Source organism: Sarcophilus harrisii, chromosome 2, assembly GCF_902635505.1.
Source record: "Sarcophilus harrisii chromosome 2, mSarHar1.11, whole genome shotgun sequence".
In the NCBI taxonomy this organism is placed as follows: domain Eukaryota; kingdom Metazoa; phylum Chordata; class Mammalia; order Dasyuromorphia; family Dasyuridae; genus Sarcophilus; species Sarcophilus harrisii.
In genome coordinates, this window is record NC_045427.1 from 453095787 (window position 1) to 453117718 (window position 21932).

Genomic DNA, 21932 nt, shown 5'->3' on the forward strand with positions numbered 1-21932 from the left:
TGCAAAGTTTGATACTATTGATTACTGCATTCTTTGATATTCTCTCCTATCTATCTGAGTATACCTTCTCAGTCTCCTTTGCTAAATCCTCACCTAGATCATATCCTATAATTATAAATGGATTCTGCCCTGGGTCCTTTTTTTCTTCTCATTTTAGGGTACTTTTGCTTAATGAGCTCAGCAGCTTGAATTTATTGAATTGAAATAGTATGAATTAAATATCATTTCAATGCTAACAATTCTCAAATCTATCTTGCCTTAATATCTCTACTAACCTCCAATCTTCCATCTCCAACTACCTTTTCACCATCTCAGATTGATTGTCCAATAGACATATTAAACATATCCAAAATAGAATTATCTTTACTTCTAAATGTATCCCCTTGTCTTCAACTTTCCTAAATGTGGTATAAGATAATATTATCTTTCCAGTTCTTCATGCTGACAACTTAGGAGTTATCCCTGACCCTTCAATCTTTTTCCAAAATGTATTAATTTGGTCTTTGCAACATCTTTTGATTATTTGCCCTTCACTCTCTGACAATGCATGAAGAAAAACCCCAGTTTCTTTTAAAATATCTATTTTATTTTATTTTATTTTTTTTACAATTTTGGTACAGTCAGCTAACATCTAGATCCCACATTTGTGGCAAAACAATATCCCAAGTTATGAAAGTGCATTGTTATTACAAGATTTGCTCCCAGGTATTGGGGTTTTATATTACTGCTGAATGAATGAATAGAAGAGCATTTCTTTTCTTCTACCAATTACAAACTTCAATGACAGAAAATTATCTTTCCATTGAGTTACAGAATAGGATAGATGGCACGCGTAGCAACACCACAGTGGTTGTTCTTGTCTTTTGCAATGTACACATATCCTTTTTTACCCCAGTTCACACCCCAGCTGAAAGGGGAAAAAGCTGGATTAGTAGTATATAGATAGGAAGTGAGCCTTAGAAATGGAAGTGGATCATTTTCATTCTTTTATTTTCATTCCTGTGAGTGTGACAGGGAGACTAAGGGCTCAAACACTAGAATTTGGGAAAATCCTAAAGCTCGGGGAAGATGAGAGATTGGTTTCATGTCTGACCTATTACTAATGCAGGGGAAAGAGAAATTTAGTATGAAGATTCAGAGGAACTAAATTCCTTATTTATCAATAAAATCGGGGGGAAAAGGCATCTGTCAAAGTGATATAAAGGTCTCCCTCACACAGATTGGTTTGAGATGAAAAATTCAAATGTGAGACCCGTATCTTAAATGTACGGAAACCTCACAGAATAAAAGATCATACTAGGTCCCTCCCTCCTCCCCAAGGAACTGCTATACCTTTGTCATCTTTCATCTTCCATACCTATTTTTAAGAATCCAGAATTTTGTCTCTTCATATTGGTTTTCTTCTTCCAATCTGCTCTTTTTATCTTTTGTTCCTTCCTTATATCCATATCCAACCAATAGTAAAGCATGATTTGTGTAACGTGGTTTGCATTTTGGTTCAACATAAATTCCTAGGAAATGCAATATTATGGTAAAGAAAAAAGCTCTTTGGATTAGCTGGGTACTTCAATGAAAAGAGTACCAGACCTGATGTTACAAAGACCTAAGCTAAAACAGATACTTTGTAGCTGTGTGATCCTGGGGCTAGTCATTTAATCTCAGTTTGGTTCAGTTTCCTCATTATTTTTCTTATTTTTTGTAAATACAAATATAAATATATTTTTTCTCAATATTGTTTTGTTTTTCCAAATACATGTACAGATAATTTCCAACATGAATTTTTGTAAGACTTCATATTCCACAGTAACAACAAGATTATGTGATGATCAACTATGATGAACTTGGTTCTTTTCAACAATGAGGTGATTCAAGGCAATTACAATAGATTTGTGATAGAAAGAGCCATCTGCATCCAAAGAGAGAACTATGGAGACTAAATGAAGATTAAAACATTATTTTCACCTTTTTTTTCTTGTATCCCCCCCCTTTTGGTCTGATTTTTCTTGCATAACATAACAAATATGGAAATATATTCACAAGTATTGCACATGTTTAATCTATATCAGATTGCTTGCTTTGTTGAGGAGGGGGAAGGTTAGGAGAGGAAAATTTGGAACAGTCTTTTTTTAAAATAGTATTTTATTTTTCTAAATATATTTTAAGATAATTTGCAACATTCATTTTTATAAGACTTTGTATTCTAAATTTTTCTCCTCTCTCTCTTCCTCCTCCTACACCCCCCCCCAAGACAGTAAACAAATTGATATAGGTTAAATAAATGCAATCCTTTTATGAAGACTTGTCATGTTGTGCAAGAAAAATCAGATCAAAAGGGAAAAAAGCAAGAAAGAAAAAAACAAACAAAAAATAATAATAACACAGAAGATGAAAATACTGTGCTTCAATCCACATTAAGTCTCCATAGATCTTTCTCTGGATATGGAAGGCATTTTCCATCCTAAGTCTATTGGAATTGTCTTGAATCATTGATGAGAAGAGTCAAATTTATCACAGTTGATTATTATATAATCTTGTTACTGTGTGCAATGCTCTTTTGTTTCTACTCACTTCACTATATAGCAGTTCATGTAAGTCTTTTGAGGTTTTTCTTAAATTAGCTGGCTCATAGTCTTTTATAGAATAATAATATACCATTACATTAAATATACTATATCTTATATTCAGCCATTCTCCAACTGATGGGCATCCATTTAATTTCCAGTTCCCTGTCACTACAAAAAGACCTGCTGCAAACATTTTTGCATATGTGGGTCCTTTTCTCTCTTTTATGATCTTTTATGAGCAATTGTGAAACTGCTAGATCAAAGGGTATGCACAGTTTGATAGCCTTTTGAATATAGTTTCAATTGCTCTCCAGAATGGTTGGATCATTTCACAATAATGTAATAGTGTTCTAGTTTTCCCACATCCTCTCCAATGATCTTTTCCTGTCATTTTAGTCAATCAGAGGTATGGAAGTTTTCTTATTTATAATATGGGAGTGATAACAGTAAGTACCTCCCAGTTTTGTGAGGATCAAATAAAAGATAGTATTTGCAAACAGCAACTAGCAGCGTGCCTGCTACTTAGTAGGGTTTATATAGTTGTGATTATTATTAAGCTTAACATGACCCACTTGGGCATTCATTTTTTAAATTATAAACTTTTATTGTCAAAATATATACATCTGGATAATTTTTGACATTCATTCCTATAAAACCCTGTATCCTAATACCCTCCTTTTCCCCTTTCCCCTCCTCTAGATGGCAAGTGATCCAATATATGTTAAACATGTGCAATTATTCTATACATATTTCCACAAATAAGCTGCACAAGAAAAATCAGATCAAAAAGTAAAAAAACTGAGAGAGAAAACAAAATACAAGCAAATAACTACAAAAAGAGTGAAAATACTATGTTGTAGTCCACATCAGTTCCCACTGTCCTCTCTCTATGTGCAGATGGCTTTCTTCATCACAAGATCATTGGAATTGGTCTGAATCACTTCATTGTTGACAAGAGCCATGTCCATCAGAATTGATAATCATATAATCTTGCTCTTGCCATGTATAATGATTTCCTTGTTCTGATCATTTCACTTAGCATCAGTTCATGTAACTCTCTTCAAGCTTTTCTGAAATTATCCTGCTGATCATTTCTTATAGAATAATAATATTCCACAATATTCACATACTATAACTTGTTCAGCTATTCTCCAATTGATCGGCATCCACTCAGATTCCAGTTTCATGCCACTACAGAAAGAGCTTCCACAAACATTCTTGCACATACAGGTCCCTTTCCCTCCTCTAAGATCTCTTTGGGATATAATATATGCCCAGTAGAAACACTGATGGATCAAAGGGTATAGGCATTCATTTTTTGACACCACATCTAACTGCCATCATACCTGGTTCATCCCTTACCTCCTTTGTAGAAGTGCAAGGACTTCTGTGCATTCAGTGACACAGACACCGGTCCCACGATTGCCACAGCCTCCATCAGAATTTCTTCATTTCCATAGGGGAGTACCACATAATCTCTGATTTTAACAGCTGCACATTCACTTCTGTATGAGCACAATGAATTTTTCTGAAAGAGAGAGTCAAATGGAGGAAATCAGTAGGTTTGGTAAGGGAAGACACAGTAATACATAGTTAAACTTTTATACAGAAATGACTATAGTCTTGCTGTCATATTTGTTTATTAAGTCTCAGGAAACTCTGCCTAGGATTCTGAGCTGCCATTTCCTTGGGAAAGCAGAACTGTAAGACTTAACCTGTTTACTAGAGGGACTGCTTAAATTACTGGCCAATTTTCTTCAGACGTGTATAGATTTTTAAGAAAAGGCCATACTCACAATTTCTGTCAAACTTTCTTGAGAAATTTTTTCTTCCTTTTTTTTTCATCTTTTTTTGGTGGTTGTTGTCATGTGCTATGTGTATGTCCTTTAAATCTAGAAAATATGCCTTCCATAAACCTTTTATTGGATTTATGAGCAACTGGGTCCCCTAGGTTTTATCCACAAGGCAGAAGTTTTTTTTAAAGAATGTTCTTTAATATCCATTAAGACTCCATCAGTTCTTTCTCTAGAAATAGAGGACTTTTTTGGTCATGAGTCCTTCAGAATTTTCTTTTTTTTATTATATAACTTTTAATTTACAAGCTATATGCATGAGTAATTTTTCAGTATTGACAATTGCAAAACCTTTTGTTCCAATTTTTCCCTTTCTTCCCCCACCCACTCCCCCAGATGGCAGGTGGACCAATACATGTTAAATATGTTAAAGTATAAGTCAAATACAATCTATGTATACATGTCCATACAGTTATTTTGTTGTACAAAAAGAATCGGACTTTGAAATAGTGTACAATTAGCCTGTGAAGGAAATAAAAAATGCAGGCGGACAAAAATAGAGGGATTGGGAATTCTATCAAATGGTTCATAGTCATCTCCCAGAGTTCTTTTGCTGGGTGTAGCTGGTTCAATTCATTACTGCTCTATTGGAACTAATTTGGTTCATCTCATTGTTGAAGAAGGCCATGTCCATCAGAATTGATCATCATACAGCATTGTTGTTGAAATATATAATGATCTCCTGGTCCTGCTTATTTCACTCAGCATCTCAATTCATGTAAGTCACTCCAGGCCTTTCTGAAATCCTCCTGCTGGTCATTTCTTACTGAACAATAATATTCCATAATATTCATATACCACAATTTATTCAGCCATTCTCCAATTGATGGGCATCCACTCAGTTTCCATTTTCTGGTCACTACAAAAAGGGCTAAGGCAGAAAATTTATTTAACTTTTCCCAGTCTTGGCAAAATTGACTAGTCCAATATTCAAGAATGGGAATTCAAAATGAATCTGTCATTTACCTTGGCCACATAAGGGTAGCACTCCTCAGAGACAATGCCCTCATTTTTTTTAATATATTTGAAAGCACTAGTGACAGTTCCTCCATGACAGCCTTGGAATTTAGAACAGTCAATTAAGTTCTGTTTACTCAGTTCCACAAGTTTGCCTGTTTTCAGGAAGAGCTGGCCTTCCACAGCTCCAGTTGCTGAGAATGCCCAGCAGGAGCCACACCTTCCCTGAAAAAGAAGACGATAACTAAATGATCTTTGAACTCCAATGCCTAATTAGTGCAAGATTCTGAACGTAACAGGACAGATCAGTTTCTGTTGGAAGGACAAACGAATTCATGGAAGTAAATAAAGTTCTGCTTTTTCTGTCCCCTGAGTAGGATTTGTTCATCTTAATTTTATCCTGATCTTCAGTAAATCTTCAGTAAATGCAAACCTTAAGAATAACATTAGATGAGGGATAATACCTGCTGTCTAACAGGAGTGATGAAACCCTTCTCCCTCCAGTCCACTGATTTGGGAAGGTGAGAAAAAATGGAAAAATTCTTGGTAGTAGTATCTCTTCTTACCCTCTGTAACATGCTAGGATTCAGCATTATCTTGAATTCCTTATCAGTCTGAAAGAATAGCAAAGTGGGCACAGAATCAATATTTCTTATTGAATGAAGATAATTGTCTTTGATGTTACAGCTTCCCTCTTTATCCTCTACATCAGTACTGGCTGTACCTTCTTTCATTTATCCCTTGCCTCACATTGCCACTTTTCATTACATTTTTTTTTCTCACTAGATGACCTTTCTTTCTTTGAGGTTCCTGCTATTCATATCTACCCAATCAAAATCCTGGTAACTGTTGTTTATAGGTCCTCTAGGTCACTCCCCTTTTATCTTTGTTTAATTTGATACCTGCCTTATAGGTTTTTTTTTTCTCTTCTCCAAGTCCTACCCTCATACTAGGGGACTTCAACATATATACTGATGCTCCCTCAAATAACCTAACCATCCACTTCTTCAACTTGTTTAAGTCTCATGAGCTACTCCTTTTTCCCACCTGTGTTACATAAAAAGATGATCCTACCCTCAATTTTGTCACTACCAAACAAATGTAGCACCTTTGTGTTCAAGAATTCTAAAATTCCCTTATCAAACCATTATCTTTTGGCTTTTCATCTCTCCTACCTTCCCTTTCATAACCCTATTCTTCATCCTCAGCATGACCTCCGATCCCTTGACTCATTTCTCTCCCAGGCCATGTCCTCTGCACTGACTTCTCTTTCTTCTTCCCCTCTAGATTTCTTTGTGAACCATATCAATTCCACATTGTCCTCCTGTCTCTGAGTCCTTAGTCTGCCTATCATATTATGATTATGCCCTTTTAAGCCTCATTCTTGTATCACTCCCACCATTCATCTTTCCTCATTCATATATGCTGCTTTTAAATGAAGGTAGAGAAAATCATACAACCATTAGTGATTGTGTCCATTATAAATTATGTTACATACCCATTCCATCCCATTTCCTCCAACATAGATTCCTCTGTCATCTCCATGATTTCACTTATTTTCAATCTTGCCCTGCTTACTGGCTCATTTCCTACTATCTCTAAAATATCCATATCTCCACTATCCTTAAAAACCCTATCTTGATCCTTCCATCCCTGATAACTGTCATCTGGTTTCTCATTTTTCTTCATCAAAATTTATCCAAAAGGCTAATTGCAGCTGTTATTGTTAAGTCGTTTCAGTTGTGTCCAACATTTTCTTGGTAAAGATAATGGAGTGTTTTGCCACTTTATTTCTCCTGCTCATTTTACATGTGAAGAAACTGAAGCAAACAGAGATAAATGACTTGCCAAGGATCACACCTAAGTAAGTGTCTGAGGCTGGATTTGAACTTGTGTCACATCGGGTGCCTGGACTGTCCCTTTACTTCTCCAAGTATTTACAATAGGTGCCTCCACTCTCTCTGCCTTCTTCTTAATTTCTTACAATCTGGTTTCCAATATTAACATTCTGCCAAATCTGTTCTCTACAAAATTACTAATGGTCTTAGTTTCCAAATTCAATGGCTTTTTTTCAGTCCTCATTCTCCTTTACCTCTCTGCAGCCTTTGACACTGTTGATTCTCTTTTCTCCTTGAAATTTTCTTCTCTCCAGATTTTTGGGACAGTACTCACTCCTGGTTCTCTTACTCATTTGACTACTCTTTTTTCTTCTTTATGGAATCCTTTTCCAGATCATGTCCTCTAATTGTAGGTGTCCCTCAAATGTCTGTTCTATGCCCTCTTCTCCCTCTATACTACTTCACTTTGTAATTTCAACAAATCCCATGGATTTAATTATCATCTCTATGCTGATGATTCTCAAATCTGCCTCTTCTGCCCTAGTCTCCCTGCTGAGTTTCAACCTTCAATCTTAAACTGCCTATCAGATTATCTCAAATTAGACTTCTGAAATTCAATATGTCCAAAAACTGATCTCATCATCTTTTCTCCAAACCCAAGCCTTTCCCTCTTCCAAATTTCCTATTATTGTAGAGGACAACAGCATCCTCTCAGTGCTTCAGGCTTATACCTAAGAATCATCCAACATTTCTCAATATCTCTTACTCCCCATTCCAAACATTTGCCAACAGCTGAAATTTCACCCTTGCAATATCTCTCCAATATACATCCTCCTTTCTTGTCATTACCATCCTCCTGATGTGGACTTTTATCTCATGTTTAGTCTCCTGCACTAACCTACTGGTAGGTCTGCTTGCCTCAAAGCTCTGCCCATTTCAGTTTATCCAGTTTATCCAGTTATCCAACTATCCTACAAATAAGGTAGTCCAGACTTTTTCTCTAGTTGACACTCATTCCTCTAATACTACCTCCTCTGCTCTACTACAGTCTTCTTTTTAACTCTCTGTTGCAATCCCACCATCTTTAGGAAGCCTTCTTTAATCTCTCTTAATTCCAATGTTTTCCCTCTTTTAATAATTTCCTATTTGTCTTCCATAGTACTTGCTTTGAATATATGTTTGCATATTGTCTCCCTAGTTAGGCTGTGAGCTCTCTTTTGATAGAGTTTGGGCCTCTACTCAGAGACTTAGGTTTAAAAGTGGCCTCAGACACTAATTGAGCAAGTCATTTAATCTTATTTACCTCAGTTTTCTCATCTATAAAATGAGCTGGAGAAGGAAATAATAAACCACTCCAGTATCTTTGTCAAGAAAACCACAAATGGGCTCACCAAGAGTAGGACAGGACTCAAGAACAATAGTGGCTTTTGCCTCTTTGTATATCCAGCACTTGGCAGAGTGCCTGACACACAATATGTGCTTGATAAATGTTTATTTAATTAACAAATGAATGAATTTACCACCCACTTACCAGGTCTCCCAAATTATTCATTCCCAAGTAGTAACTCAGCTTCCCCTCTTTGTAGAGAAGATTTTGGTCATTAATGAACTTCATGTTCTTTTCCCACACCTGTTTCCTAAAAGACTCCTCTTTCTATGGGAAAATTTAGAAATACAAGCAGAAAAGTTAACCAATGGTTAGCCATGAGCACTCCTTTTCTTCTTCTTCTTCTTCTTTTTTTTTGTAAATAGTGTTGGATTTTTTTCAATTACATAAAAAGATAATTTTTAATATACTTTTTCAAAAATAAAAATCTTTTCAGTTCTAAATTTTTCTCCCTCTCCTTCCTCTACACAAAATGGCACAGAATATGTTATAATCTTCAATCATGTTAAACATATTTCCACATTACTTATATTGTGAAAGAACACAACAAAAGGGAACACCTCTCCTCAAATAAGAAAAACAGTTAAAAAAAAAAAGAGATAATAATATGCTTTGGTTTTAACATTCAGACTCTATAGTTTTCTCTCTGGATGTGGATAACATTTTCGAATATTAGTCTTGAAATTGTCTTGGATACTGTTGAGGAGAGGTAAGTCTCATAGTTTATCATTGTACAATGTTGCTCTTATTGTGTAAAATGTTCTGCTGGTTCTTCTCACTTCAAGCAGCATCAGTTTTGAACTCTCTTTGCTCTAAAGTTCCTAACGCTCAATCATATTTTCTAGATCCTTAAAATATGGGTATATCCCAGTGGGAAGATAAATTGCTTCTTAATACCAAGGGAAAGTTTAATTACCTTAAATGGTTTCTATTTCCTTATGACATATAATTTTAAGATGAAAAATTGACAGCTTTAACCTCAGAAGGATCAAAGGTCTTCTAATCCAATCCATACCTAAGCAGAAATCTTTAAAATATTTTTGAATAACTTCTTTCCCTTTGAGGTCCTTGAGGACAACTTAAGCCATTAGGGACAGCTCAACATGTAGGCAGTTTTTCCTTATAGAGCTAAAATTTCTACATTCCAAGCTTTTCTTAAAAGGTTGTTTTGTGCAGAAAAGTAAAACTAAATTTGGTTACCTTCCCATATGGACATGCACTAAAAATCACTTATCATAGTCATACATGTTACTCTTTTGACTTGAACTTTCCAAGTGATTTCAATTAAGCAGATTGTTGTAAGGGTTTCAAGGTCCCTCACCTTGGTGATAGCTATCTTATGGCCAAATTTCATTCTCTCAAGTGATTTCTCGAATTGGTTACCAGAAATTGAACTCAGTATTACAGTGAAAGGTCTCAGTAGGGTAGAGTTCAAGGAAATTATACCCTCACTCAGTTTTTGTGGTATGAAAATTCCCATCCATTACCTAGAGGGTTCTCATAAGAGATACTACTTACCTCAGTATAGTTCTTTTCATATGTTGACTTAAACAGTTCCCATTCACTATCTAGCTCTGGATTTCTGGTTGAAAAACAATATGAAAATGCCCCACAAAGTGAAATCAGACAAAATAATAGTCTCATGGTGGCTCTCCTTTGCTGCCAATAGAATTTTCAGATTTTTCTGATTGCTAGAACCTATTTCAAAAACACCCAGATGTGATGACCGCGTATTTTAAAATCAACCGGAGTCAGGAATTCAGATTAAGGGAAAATCTTCAATCTTTATTCTCAGTAGAGGTGAAGAAGGATCGGAGGTGAAGGGGGATCAAGAAGCCAGCCAGACCAGAAGCCACCAGACCAGAAGCCAGCCAACCTTCTCTCCCCGCCTCTCTTCCTGCCCCTCTGCCTCCACCCACCAAAATCGTCATTTCCTATACAACACATCAGAACTTGCCCAAAGAGTGAGCGGGGGCCATTCTTTCTCCAAGCATATATATTAATAGAGTATGATCCAATTACTATTTAGCCTCATGTGCTTGGGACCTTGGTGCACCAACTCAAGCCTCAGCCCATTACACCCAGAGATCTTTTACACAAAGTCAAGGTCTGATTCCTGTTATGGGCCAGAACTCTGAACTTGAAACAAAGGATTCTTACAAGGTACAAAGTCAGTGGAAGTGATAGAAACAATGGTTATTTAACATGGTGCTTAACAGTTCTCTAGTTCAGTACATGTACTTAGTACTTACTATAGTTTTACAAGATTCACAGCTTTGATTAGAGAGGATATAAGCTCTAACAAACTCAGCCAGAAGCAGCATTGGAAGATAGAGACTATGGTGGAGGTCCCCCTACCTCCCCCACAGGAACCAAGACACATTCAGGAGGACCTCAAGAAGCTGGCAGAGACAGAGAAGACAAAGGACTGGCGGGAACTAAGGAGAGAGATAGGCTTTTAAGAAAGCTAAACAGGCCCCAGGAAAGGAGACAAGATTTGGAAAGAGACAATAAAGGATTTGAACCTTAATCCCTGGCTATACTTGTGGTGATTACTGAACTGAAAGGAAGGCTGCTCCCAGAGACCCTCAAAGAAAAAGAAACAGAGAACATTACATTTTAGACAGAATATTAGATTCCAGTTTTTTATTCATTTGGAGTTCAAAATAATTGAGAGAGTAAAACTAGTGTGATGAGAGGAGGACCTATCTGTAAATATCAAAATTCAAAGAGAAGCTAGGGCTGGTATCTGTTATTGGCTATTCAATGAAATGCAGAATTTAATGAGAGGGGGGAATCAAGCAACTCCATTCGAATTACAATGGACTATTTCAAAACTTGTTTTTTCAGAGCTGTATTTTAAGAAATCATAAATTAAAATGATGCACACACACCGAGTCAATTGTCATAATCTTTTGAAGGAAAAAAAAACCTTATCAGGCCATCCTCAGCAACGAGATCAACCAAATCATTTCTAATGGAGCAGTAATGAACTGAACTAGCTATACCCAGAAAAAGAACTCTGGGAGATGACTAAAAACCACTACATTGAATTCCCAGTCCCTATATTTATGCACACCTGCATCTTTGATTTCCTTCACAAGCTAATTGTACAATAATTCAGAGTCTGATTCTTTTTGTACAGCAAAATAATGTTGTGGTCATGTATACTTATTGTGTATCTAAGTTATATTTTAATATATTTAACATCTACTGGTCATCCTGCCATTTAGGGAGGGGGGGGGTGGGGTAAGAGGTGAAAAATTGGAACAAGAGGTTTGGCAATTGTTAATGCTGTAAAGTTACCCATGTATATATATCCTGTAAATTAAAGGCTATTAAAAAAAAAAAAAAAAAAAAAAAAAAAAAAAGAAAAAAAAACCTTATCCCATGGCCAAAAATTATATTACTTTAGACGGCACACATACAAGTAAGAGTATAACTCCTCATAAGGACACAGAAGGCAATGAGAGAAGAAGAAGGAAGAGCATAAGAGGCCATAAAGGGAAGGGTAGAAAGGGAAGATGAAAAACAAAAGAAATAGCAGCATTGCTCAACTCAAACTGGCCATTTGAGTCCCTTGAGGGCAGCAACCCCTACACTCAGATTGTTACTTGTCCTTCTTTCCTTAACCTAGGAAGGATCTTACTAAAAGTTGGGTTATCATTGGGCTGTGTATCATTTTTATTTATGATTGACAATGGCCATTCTTTTTGGCAAAAAGTAGATTTATTTAGGGCAATAGATTACAGACAAAATAAAGGGATACTGTAGACACCTGTAATAAGGTCTTCAATGTTAGTTTGGTTAGTTGAGGAATTGATAAAAGTGATTCCTGAGGCAAGCAGTCAGGCTCTGATAGAGATCAGTTTAGCTCTATGGTCCCAACCTTTGGGAAGGTGGCTGAAATCCAAATTTTGTCAAGTTCCTGACTCCCACTTTCTGTAGAAATCCCAGTCATGTCCTTAAGGACATGTAGATATTTCATATCTAGCATTCCTAGTGTTTATTGTCCCCCTTCATTTTGTCTGTAACCTATTCTTTAAATAAATTGTAATGCTGGAGAAACTGAGTCAAGATAGAGATTAGAGAGTTTTTAATATTTTGTTTGAAAGGGAGAGATTTATTGGCACCAAAAGGATCCATGGTTTGGTCCCAGGGCTGAATAAGACTGTTGTCTGCAAAATTCCAGCATCCAGCAGCCAATGTGAGTTCTCCATGACATTTATATATATTAGTAGCTAAACAAAGGCAGCGGGGTGGAGTCCAAATTCTGGTGATTGAGAATCTCCAGGCAGGAACCATTAATCTGGTTCTGACAGGTTGGGGGGGGGGGAGGGGAGGACCATAAATTCTAACAAACTGGGAGTTAAGAAAGTGGCTAGAGCCAAAAAGTCTGGATTCCCCCAATTTGAGTTTACACATTGACAATTTATAACCTCTGAGTTATACCAGTCTTAATAAACCAGAGGGGTGGGGTGGGTTTACAACCAAGGGGATTGAGGCAGAACAATTAAGGAAACTGAGGCAGGACCAATTAGGGAAATTGAGGCAGAACAATTTAGGGAATTTAATCAAGATAATAAGGAAAACTGAGGACAATAAAAGAGAACTGTGGCACAACAAAATCTACCTTTTGCCAAAGAGAATGGCCATTGTCAATTCTTCATATGACTAAACCCTAACTTTTGGTGCCTGTCATCATTTGGTGACAAACCTCATGCCATAGATCACATCACTGGGAATGGTTCCTTAATGGAACTCACAATTACCCAGTAGAAAGGGAGCATCCCATGATGTTGGGGCATGTCCTTAGCTGGCAGGCAAAATCCTGAAAGGGACTTAGCACCCTAAAAGAATTAGTCACCTCTAAGGAGAGGTGGGATTGGGAAGCATAGTAGAGTAAGAAGAGAGACCACATGGCATGGGGGAAGACACCATCATGCAGAGTATTGTGGCAGGCTGTCCCAAAGGAAGACAGCAGCCATAGGATGGCCCATAAATTGATTCTATTGGGAAAATTTAACCTCAGAGTCATGACTGGGATTTCTGACAGAGTATAGCAAGGTAGGTCTCAGTAATTTGATATAACCTGAATTTCAGACAGACTGTATCACCTCCCCAAAGGATAGGGCCATGGAGCTAAACTGATCTCTATCAGAGCCTTCTGCTTGCTTGCCTCAGGGATCAAGTCTTAAGACTCTTGGTTCAAAAAACCATTCAGGACTTGAGCAGCAGCACTGCTCAACTCAGACTGGCCATTTGAATCCCTAGAGAGTATCAACCACTACTTTCAGAGAGTTGTTTGTCTTTCCTTAAAGAGCACCAATAACATCTGAAGGGTGTTGTCTTGTTCAGAATGCAGCCTTTTTAAGCTGAGATCTGTTCCAGGAATCAATTTGTCTGAGGCACTACCCATTCACTCATTAAGGGCTAGGTAAGAATTGAGAGAAAAGATGACCTACATTTCTGGCCAAAACAGAAAAAAAAATTGTTGTTAGAGGTATTTTGAACCATCAAAAGTCAAACATTGAGCAAGAAAGGTTTATTTTTGGCTGTTCAAGGAAAGACAAAATGGATTGTTTAAAGAGGCAAACAAGTAATTCCATTTGAATCACAATGGACTTTTTCAAAGCCTGTATTTTAAGAAATCATAAATGGAAACTATGGAAAGTACACATAACAAAGAGTCAATTGTTCCAGTCTTTTGACGAAAAAAAAAGGGAAAAAAAAAAAACCCTCCCTTCCCCTCCCCCCGAGCCCCATGAAGTTTTCTGAAGTATGAAGGACCAAAAAATTATATTCCACAGGTAAGGGACATCCTTCATCTCACTACAGGAGATGGACTCCCTACATGGACATAGGAAACTCATGAAAAGGAGGAGGAGGAGGAGGAAGAGCAGAAGGTGATAGAGAAGGAAAAAGGGGAGAAAGAGAAGATAAACAAAGGAAAATGGCAATGTTGCTAACTCAAACTGGCCATTTGAGTCCCCAGAGAGCAACTACTACTACTCTCAGATTATTTGTCCTGAAACTGTCCTCCCTGACTTGGGGGGTGAACTCTGAGAAACTCTCCTCTGGGAGAGGTCTGCCTTAGGGAATCAAGATAAGGGGCCTCATTCGTTATCTTAGTGGGACCAGCTGCAGACCTATTAAGTTGAAAATTAGTCCAGGATCACTTCTAGTTAGCTTGAATTTAAATGGTCTCATTCAGTTGGAAATCTTGGCCTGGGAGCAGTGACAACGTTGAAGGAATCTCCTTCAATTGAAACCTCCATTTCAAATATCAAAGAGAATTTAAAATTCATATTTTTGCAGAAGCTCGAAGTAGGAATTATGCTTTGCCAAGAGAACCTTTCCTCTTGGAACAGCTGCCTACCAGGACTCCGGCCCACTGTGAAGACACCTTCTTCTCAGTGATAACCTTTTGTTATTTCTCTGCCAGGACCTTATCACTAAGAAATATGCCTTCCTAGCAAAGATGGCTTCTCAGTGTTAATAGAATAAACTTCCATTTTGCCATTCAAACTTTTCAGATTGGTGAATTCTTTCACATTTGACTTGTGTCTAACAGAAGGGGTTCCCACAACTCTCTGCACTGCCACTAACCATCAATATTACAAGAGTGTTGTGTTGACTTGTGAGTGGATTGAATTTTAGTTAGGCATGTATGAGACAGCAGTGACTGTAGAGGGTCAGGAGGTAAGATTCATCTCCAGGTTTATAGTTACTTGGCTCACCAAAACTCCCTTATTGAAATAGCAGAGACTGCTTGTCAATATAATAAATTAATAATCTAGTGACTGAAGCAAAATGCAAACACTACTCTTTGGATTAAAAGCTAAAGTTTTGGATTTAGGACAGGAAAGAATGCCCACAAGGAGACTAAAGGTTTTTGGGAGAAAAATACCTGAGATAATAGTATAATAAACTTTACTCTGATGTGTATTTCAACTATTTACATTTCTGTCTTAAGTTACCAAGATCTGGGGCTTAAGGAGTTGAATCATTTACATCATAGTAGAATTTTGTTAGGCTATAGAAATTTTAAAAGAGTGTACTTTGTATCAAACCTCTGAGTATTTGAGGTATACATATTTGTGTCTCTGATCAATAAACTTCGAAAAGTCCATAAACAGAACTTCTCCACCTGGCCCTGGTATGTCACATCCTTCATCTCACTACAGGAGATGGACTCCAACAAGCAACCACAAAAACAGAGACTCTCAGAGTAAGAAAAAGCAAAAAGGGGTTTATTTCAGTCTCACAAGAAGGGGCATCTACCATCTAATAAGGTGTTTTATCAGTAAAGAAGCCTAAACTGCAAAACACAAGATTAAATAGAACAGAAGCAACCCCCCTCTTGACCTATTCTCCCATTGTTTGAGGGAATCCAGGCTTACACCCTAACCCAGAAATCTATTCCAGAAACAAAAGAATATAAGTCAATAATAAACTCTTAACATGAACTTCCCTAGAGAAGTGCTTTACAAGCAGCTATCCTCATATGAGAGAATTCAAAACTATCAACATCTTTAAAAGAAATGAAGAGGTTGTGGGTAACAGGAGGGGAATGTTCATTCAAGACAATCTAACATCTGCAGCTTTTTAGGTATTGTTCAACTTATTAAAAAAAAATCAAGCCATAATTAGGTCAATATTCCCATGAGAGGGTCTTCACTTTTTCTTCAAAAGACTGGGAACAATTGACTTTTTGTTATGTGTAGTTTCCATTTATGATTTCTTAAAATACAGGTTTTGAAAAAGTCCATTGTGATTCAAATGGAGTTACTTGTCTGCCCCTTTAAACTTAATCCATTCTGGCTTTCCTTAAACAGCCAAAAATAAACCTCTCTTGCTCAGTGTTTGACTTTTGATGGTTCAGAATACTTCTAATAGCAATTTTTTTTTTTTCTGTTTTGGCCAGAAATGTAGGTCATCTTTTCTCTCAATTCTTACCTACCCCTTAATGAGTGAATGGGTGATGCCTCACATAGGCATAACTGTTCAAATTCATCAGTCTCATTGTCATGGTCACTTTAGTCCAGTGGCAAGACAAGAGTCAAGTTAATAAAGCCATGGCTCAGAATGAAGTGGGTAACCTTGACCTTTTTAAGGTGAGGCCTATTCTAGGTCTCAGTTTGTCTGAAGCACCACCTATTCAGTCATTAAGAGCTAGCTAAGTTTGGGAGAAAAAGTGACTTAGTTTTACATCACAAAGAAATCAATCCAACTCTTCCACTCCTGGAGTTCCTGCACTAACCAACTAACATTTGTATCTAAGGTGGCAAACATAATCTCCAAACTATAAAGATTCCCTGCTAAGGTGGGAAGATTTGATCCCAGGTATAAAGTTCTTTTATAACAATTGAATGCTTGAATAGGATTTCTTCTGTGGGCTGCAGATTCCAGTTGCTGGTAATGATGATTTTGTTATATTTCACCAATGGATAGTTACCACTGGTATTGATGCGGGGAAAGATTCCAATCTTTGATTCCCAACCCCCCCTAGCTAATGTAAATTACTCTTTGACTCACAAATCCTGGTCCCTTTGAATTCCAATAGAAGATCCGGACCTGTCCCAGCCCCACACAGATCTGAGCCAACTTTGGGGCTACACCCCAAAGCCCCTAGAGCTAAGTCTCTGACTTAAAAGGACCATACTGGGAACCCCTCTTGGCAGAGATTCTAAACATGGTAGCCATGTGAGGACCCTGTGTCCACTGGACCCTCTGTCCAGTGCCCTCCTTATCTCTATCTTCACCTATCTCCTACTTCTAAACTCAGTAATAAACCTCTTTTATCAATCTAGCTCTCCGGGCCAATAAATGCTTTTACTGGGAATTCCGCGCCGCTACTAGACCTCATATACTGCCGTATCCTTGCTCCGAATTCAAGAGGGTTGCAGGGGAACTCTGTTTGACTCCCTGTACCCCAAACCTGCCACTAGACCTTAACTAAACCCTAAGTTCATTTAGGTACCCCAAGTCTAGACCTCAACATGTGGTCTACACCTCAACATTTGGTTCCTGACCGCAACATTATTGTCCTGGTCCTTTGCCAGGAGGGTATATGTACTCTTTGTCATGCCATTCCTTATCCTTGCTGAAAAGCAACATAGAGCCCAGTTAGCAATAGAATCCTGCTTAGCATATAAATGAGGAAATGAGTAGGAGGAAATTTTCCTTTTCTCAGGAAGTGTGACAATAAAGCCCAAAGGCCCAAATAAAAACTTAAGACTTGGTGAAGTAATAACTGAAGTCCCAGAAATTCCAAAAAAAGTGAGTAGTCTTGGGTGAGGTAAAAAGACATTGATTCCATGTCTTAAAATTTCCAACTATGGGCAAATGAAACATTGACCATGTGGGGATTCAGATTAAGAACCCCTTTTTTTGACCAAAAAAGCTAGTGGATGAAAAAGTCAACTATATCAAAGATAAATCTAGATCTAGTTCCCCTCAAAAGGAATAAGGTGACATGAAAAATCAAAGTGATGTTGATGAGGTTTAGGTTTTGGGGCTCCCTTCTATTAGGGAACCAAATGATAAGGTCTAGATTTAGGGAACCAAAATGAGATTAGGGTTTCTGGAGGTCAGGAAGTTAAATGATATAGTCTAGTGGTAGGTTCGGGGGTTCAGGGAACCAAATAGAGAAGTTAGCCTCCTCTATACCCCCTTGGGATTCGACCCAAGGGATTTGTGAGTCAAAGGGTAATTTACATTAACTGGGGGGGGGGGGGGGTTGGGAATCAAAGATTGGAATCTTTCCCGCATCAATACCAGTGGTAACTATCCATAGGGAGTTTTGGGGAACCCTCTTCTGGCAGTTCAGGATTCTCTGTAAAGGAATTCTTATAAACTCGAAGAGGCTAGATTGATAAAAGAGGTTTATTATTGGCATTGGGAAGTTAGCCTTTATTATGCACGAATAGGAAGATTGAATTTCTCAGTGGAGGAGTTCTGGCAGAGAAGTGAAATTTAGAGAAATCCTGTCAGAGAGGCAAAAAGTCTTGTTAGGGAAATAGGTAAGGGAAATAGAGAGAGGGTAGCGCTGGAAGAGAATATCATCCCAGCCGGCCGAGGTTTCCATAGCATAGCATAACATAGCATGGCATGTAGGACCTCTGCAAAAAATTGTTTCAAGTTGTCTCTTTTTATCTACAAGCTGGGTTTCAGCTATAGCTGGAATTTGAATAGAATTGAATGAGTCTCTTTAATTCAATAGGGTTAGAATTCTTTAGCTCAGGACTGAACCAACCCCACCTAGATAAACCATTTTATCTGATTCCCTGGGGCAGGCTCTCACAGAGGCAGAGTTGAAGGAGACTTTCTCCTTGGAGGAATTTTAGAGTTTTGGGATCCCTTCTTCAATGTCACCAGTTCCCATAGTCCTCTTAACAAAACTACATAGTACAGGCAAACTCATCTGTCAACTCTGAAAAATAAATTATCAAAGAGTTCACAGAGATTGTAGCTAAAAATCTTTATTCCATTGGGGGAGAGAAATTAAATACCTGTACATGTAACTGTAGAAGTTATGAGACTGAAACAGAAGTAATATTCTTGGTGTAAATTATGAACCATATGGACAGAAGATGTGTTCATCATCATTGAGGATATTTAGGAAACATTATAGAATTGGTAGAAAGGCATGATATAATAGTGATAGAGGGGTGCAAAATTGTTAGATTTGTCTATTTCCCCCAAAGAAATCAACTAACATATTAGTTCTCTCTTTGAGTTTGTGAGAGAGAAGGGTTTAGTTTATGCACTCTAGATTGGGGAAACCAAAGTTAAAGTTATCCAGAGAAAGGTCAAGGAGGAGTCACATAGGCAAAACTCCTACAGAAAAACTTAACTGATGAATAATACCAATCTTTCAGTAATAAGATTCTGAAGAAATATTAACAATTATGCTGAGGAGGGAGATGTCATTAAAAGTCCAATGTGAATGCAAAGGAAATCTACAGCCAATTTAAACTTTTTAAAAAAATGCATGCTTAATGTATAGAAGAAAAAACAGATAATTGAAGAGAAATACAAGTGAGTATTGGTCTGTGAGAAGTGTGTTAGGAACAGTATTTGGGAATGTTGAGAACAATAAAAAGGTTCTTTAGTTATGCTGATGAAAATAGCATGTTTCAAGAAGGCGTGGTCTCACACCTTCAGGTGATGGGCTAATGATAATGGATAGAAAGTAGAATTACTCAGCTTTTTTTTTTTTTTTTTTTTTTTTAAATCTCTGACTGACAGTAGGGCTCAAGATTGTGTTGTATATATAAGGATCAATGAAAGGAACAAACTAGGTTTGTTTTTTGTTTGCAAATGCCACAGAAGTGACAGAGACCTAAGGTACAAGGGTTGGGGATTCGCTGGCATGGGATGAGAATGGAGAGGCCTTCCCATCCCTATGGATTGTTGTTGGGAGCATGTAATTAGCATGGGCCCTGAGAAGTGCTGTGGGCCGTTACTTTGGGTCTTCTATGTACAATGTTGTGGTGGGAGATAAACTCTGAAATGTGCACCTGGGGTTAGTTCATTAATATATCCATCTCATCTCAACACTGGTGTTCTGCTGGTCTTACTTTGGATGTCTGGAGCTCATCTGAGGCTCACAAACCATCAGCAGTTCTCAGGTCCTTACATCTTAGACAAAAGTCTAACTGGTTCCTCCTGGGTTAGCTCCTGTCTCAGGAGGGGATTTTATAAAATTTGAGACAGTGTACAAGTACATATTATTATGTTTCTTTGATCTATGGGTCTCTTTATAATGACTTCCTGCTTCCCCTTTGCAATTATACTTTCTGTTATTGTATAGTGACTCCTTTTAAACTTACTATTTTAACTAGAAAGTTGAGTAGAGCAGTCAAAGGAACTGTAAAAATAAACAATTTTAACGTAGCTGTGATCTAACTGGACTCCTTTTGATACTGGTCATAATGGTCTGGCAGGAGTTTTGCTCCTTCTTTCTTAAAGTTATCATACATTTGATTTTTATCTTGGACTTGAGAATTCAGGAAAGTGTGAAGCACCTGGTGAGGAACTCCCTCTACTAACTGAGTGTTACCTCAGTCACTTATGAAGAAAGAATTGTCTGAGGCACTTGATTTGTCCTGGGGTCCTGAAAGGGCCACACAAAAGCATGTGCCAAAAGTAAGCCTTGATTCAAAGTTGCCTTGAGGGTATATTCTGTATATTACATAATGCTGTCTCCTATAGAACAATAGCTGTTATTTACCACTAAATGTGGTAAAACTGATAAGAGGAAATATTTGAAGTTAATATTATGTAGGATGCTAAATATTTTAGTAAGTTTTTTAGTGTGGATCCAGTTGGAGTGTATTTCAAGAAAGATGTAAAATCTTTATAGCTCAGGAACACATGCTTACCTCTCTAAATTGGCCCTTTCTCATTTAGCTTTTTAGTACTGGACAGAAATGACATTTGCTTAGAAACTTAATGAAAATGACATTAGAATTGTAGCACTACTTTTCTGATAATTTGTTTAGAAACTTAATGAAAATGACATTAGAATTGTAGCACTACTTTTCTGATAGCATTGTTGCTTCAGAGTTCTAATTCTTGCCTAGTATTGTAATGAATTTGTTTGGGATAAGCCCTTTTATTCAGACATCTGTTTCTGCTTGTTCTGCTCCTAGTTGCAGTTGCCTTCTTTGATCCCCAAAGAGATGGTATGTAATGGCTTCTTTTCTCCAGAGGTAACTCAGGTTTTCCTTTAACTTAAAGTTCCATCCATGATTCTTTAGTTTTGACTCCTTTATGGGTTAGGATATCTACTGTTATAAGATTTTATTCCATATGGAATATCGTCATTATCCTGGGGATACAACAATTGATTAAGCTGTTTTCCTGCTTTTTTCCTTTTCTCCAAATCTGCCCACAAGCAGTATCAGTGCACTAATCAGTGAACCTTCTTTCATCATATACTGTTTTAGCCTCTAGGGATACAAAGGTAAAGGAGGACATGGACTTCATTTACTTAAAAGTTTAATCATATCTAAAAACTGCATGAAGTCCCTTTGCCTTCTTCCTCTGTCAGTGAACAAGAACAATAGCACCAAAAGAAAGAAAAAGACATCCTATAAGAAATATGCATAGGAAAATAAAGCAGATTCTCTCAGTGATGAGTAAAAATGAAGTCTCATCCTGTATTTTGAGTCTATTCCCTCTTCATCAGAAAGTTGGTGATTTTCTACATCTTTGTTCTTCTGGAAATGATTTGTGTTTTCATCATCCTAGAGTCTTTCAGATTTGTTTTCTTGATAATATTATTGTCATTCCATAAATTGTTCTGCTGGCTCTGTTCAGTTTA

At 37.3% G+C, this 21932-nt stretch overlaps 1 protein-coding gene across 1 annotated transcript in view; it reads right to left on the bottom strand.

Moving 5' to 3' along the window:
* Positions 1-607: 607 nt before the first annotated feature.
* The window catches only part of LOC100913383 (cathepsin L1-like), a 74360-nt gene continuing 53035 nt past the window's right edge, over positions 608-21932 (bottom strand). Inside the window, exons 5-9 of the mRNA XM_031949329.1 lie at positions 5839-5988; positions 5384-5599; positions 3927-4092; positions 1358-1511; positions 608-907 (exon numbers count right to left, since the gene is read on the bottom strand). Of these exons, the coding sequence (XP_031805189.1) occupies positions 808-907; positions 1358-1511; positions 3927-4092; positions 5384-5599; positions 5839-5988 (786 nt within the window). The 3' untranslated portion in view covers positions 608-807. The remainder of the gene's footprint in view (positions 908-1357; positions 1512-3926; positions 4093-5383; positions 5600-5838; positions 5989-21932) is intronic.